The 2,817-nt window shown below is 53.5% G+C and overlaps 1 protein-coding gene across 1 annotated transcript in view; it reads left to right on the top strand.

Moving 5' to 3' along the window:
* Window positions 1-2,817, top strand: part of SPNS1 (sphingolipid transporter 1 (putative)) — a 7,932-nt gene that overhangs the window by 654 nt on the left and 4,461 nt on the right. The window contains exons 3-4 of the mRNA XM_023746443.1: window positions 6-129; window positions 1,677-1,818. Coding sequence (XP_023602211.1) covers window positions 6-129; window positions 1,677-1,818 — 266 coding nt within the window. The remainder of the gene's footprint in view (window positions 1-5; window positions 130-1,676; window positions 1,819-2,817) is intronic.

Raw genomic sequence — 2,817 nt, 5'->3', positions numbered from 1 at the left:
GGGGCGGGAGCGGGTCCCGAAGGGGGCGCTGCCTCGCGGACCCATCCCGAGTCTCCTTCCCAGGCGTCCTTCCGGACATCGAGCAGTTCTTCGCCATCGGAGACAGCAGCTCCGGCCTCATCCAGACCGGTGAGGAAGGCCCCTCCCGGCGCCCCGCAGCTACTTTCCCGTTTCCTACCCCGGTGGGGCCTCATGGATGGAGGCGTAGGGGCCCCCGCTAGGGGAAGAGATGGCCCGATGCTGCCCTGAAGCTGTATTGGTTAGTAAGCGCCTCATTGAAAGAGCGAGTCAGCTCAGTGTGATGGGTCAGACACACCTGGGTTTGCTCACAGTGTGATGGTAGGCAGGGCCCTTGGCCTCGCCCTTTCCTGGTGGGTGAGATGGAACTAGGAATAACCCGACCACCTCATAGGGAGGCTTAAATGAGATGATGCCTGGGAAGTGGAGGCCACAGCTGAGAACATGGCAGGCACCCAGTAAGCCATGGCAGAAAAGGGTGTCTGAAATGGGGAGAGGCGAGTTTTATTTGCTCAGAACTTTGGGATTTGTGAGGGAGGGAAAGACAGGGCCCACCCCTCTTTTCCTTCCTTCTCGCCTTCATTGATTTCCTGAGCACCTCCTACGGAGGAAGTGGTGGTGACACCCACAGAACTTGTCCAAGATCTTTTATGCCCATTGTCTTTACATCCTTCCATCAGCCAAGGAATAGGTGTTATTCTTATTTGACAGAGGAAGTGGTTAGCATTATCTACATTTCTGTAGAGAATCTGAGGCTTGGAGAAGAGTTAAGACCTGCCCAGGGCCCCAGAGCAAGTGAGAGGCAGAAGGAGAGTTTGAATCCAAGTCTTGCAATGGTCTTTGCTCCAGGCCAGGCCAATAAGGAGCTGGAAGTATTGAAGGCAAGGCCTAGAGAAATGAGAATGGGATCATAGGTCATGGCCTGCGAACCTCCGAAGAGTTGCTGAGTTGGAGAAGAAGGCAGCCCCATTCACTTTTTCGTCCAACACCTGTTTATTGAACGCCTGTCTTATGCGAGGCCATGGGTTCAATAATGGAAACACGGCCAGGGCCGATACAGGCAGTGACTGTGTTCATGGAGCTGACATTCTACTGTGCCTGAGGGGGCAACAGTCCATAAAAACCTAAACTGATACTGAGATAATTTTCTATAGGAGTAAGTGTTACGGAAAAGAACACAGTAGATGTGGTAAAGACTGCACGTGTGGTGGTTGGAAAAGTGTCTGAGCTGGAACCTAAACTTGCTAAGCTCCGTGAAGCTCAGGGGAGAGGAGGGAATGTTCTACAGAGAAATGACAGCAGTTGCCAAAAACCTAAGATGGTATTGAGGTTGGCCATTGGGCCATTGGGGTGCAGAGAAAGGAAAGGATGAGCATGAGGCTGGAGAGGTAGGGGCGGTTAGATCAGACGGTGCACTGTGGGCCGTGGTATGGAGTTTGGATTTTGTTCTTGGCTGGATGGGGAAAGTGACGAGTCAGCTGGTCCATCCATTCTACAGTGGCGGGTTTGAAAGACACTGAAAATGGGGTTGGACTGGCCCTGGCAGGAAGCGCTGACAGTTTCAGGGTTGGGAGTTATTCCTGCCCCTCCTCGCCCTCCCTGAGCCGGGGTGGGGTAGGGGCACTGGGGCTGGACTGTGACTCTCTGCTTCCCCTCAGTGTTCATCTCCAGTTACATGGTGTTGGCACCTGTGTTTGGCTACCTGGGTGACAGGTACAATCGGAAGTATCTCATGTGCGGGGGCATTGCCTTCTGGTCCCTGGTGACACTGGGGTCGTCCTTCATCCCCAGAGAGGTGAGGTTCCACGATGGCTCCTGCTTCCGGCCCCCCCCACCCCCATCAGTCTTCGCTTCTGCTCTTTGGAGTCATGGCAGACTGGGCTGGGGAACTTGTGCATCTCCCTTGGTCCTTGCCATCTTACCCCCTGCTTGCCTGAGTTAATCTGCCCACCCCGTCCTTCCCCCGTTTCTTCCAGAGCCTTCTCTCCATCCCCCTGACCATGACTCCTTCCACTCAACACCTAAACACTAGCGCTCCTTTCTCCCGTGGAAAAGGCCTCACCTAGACCGCCCTCTGGCCCCCTTCCCCTTTCTACTCAGACTTCCCGAAAGGCCCCTTGACCGAGCCCCAGTCTGGGTGAAGGAGCAGCCAGGGAGAGGCTCTCATTTGCTGGCACTTCCTCTCCCACTCGCCCTTGAACACCCGCGGAGCTGCCCCCACTCCATTGCCAAAGTCAACAGGGACCTCTTGGTTGCTAAATGTAGCTCCTACTTCCTAGTCCTCTTCTCACTAGATCTCCTGGGAGCCTCTGGCTCTGTTGACCCACTTCTTCCTTCCGGAAACTTCTAACCTCTGTGACGCCATCCTTCTGGTGTTCCTCCTGCCTCCCTGGCTGTTGCTTCTTTGCTCCTTTAAACTCTCCTCTGTCTGTTCTCCTCTCTGCCCCAGAACTCTGTCCTCAGCTCTAGGCACTCATGACACACTCCTTGGGGGATCGTACCCTGTCCCTAGCTGGGGGAGTCTTTGCTAGACAAATGAAATCCCACCTAAGATGATTATACACTATTGGTGGGGTAGGCAAGATAGAAATTAAGATTTATTTGGCACTTACTGGGCACAAGGTAATGAGTAGATCTTTTATTATTCAATCCTCCCAATAGTTATGTGAAGGAGTTGTTGTTACCCCCCTTTTTCAGATTAGGAAACTGAGGCTCAGAGAGGTTACGTTGCTTTCTCAGAGTCACAGCCAGTAAGTAGGGGAGCCAGATGCAAGCTCAGGTCTTTCTGATGCTAAAACC

Source organism: Myotis lucifugus, unplaced genomic scaffold, assembly GCF_000147115.1.
Source record: "Myotis lucifugus unplaced genomic scaffold, Myoluc2.0 scaffold_678, whole genome shotgun sequence".
NCBI classification, from domain to species: domain Eukaryota; kingdom Metazoa; phylum Chordata; class Mammalia; order Chiroptera; family Vespertilionidae; genus Myotis; species Myotis lucifugus.
This window is presented reverse-complemented; position numbering and strand designations above follow the sequence as displayed.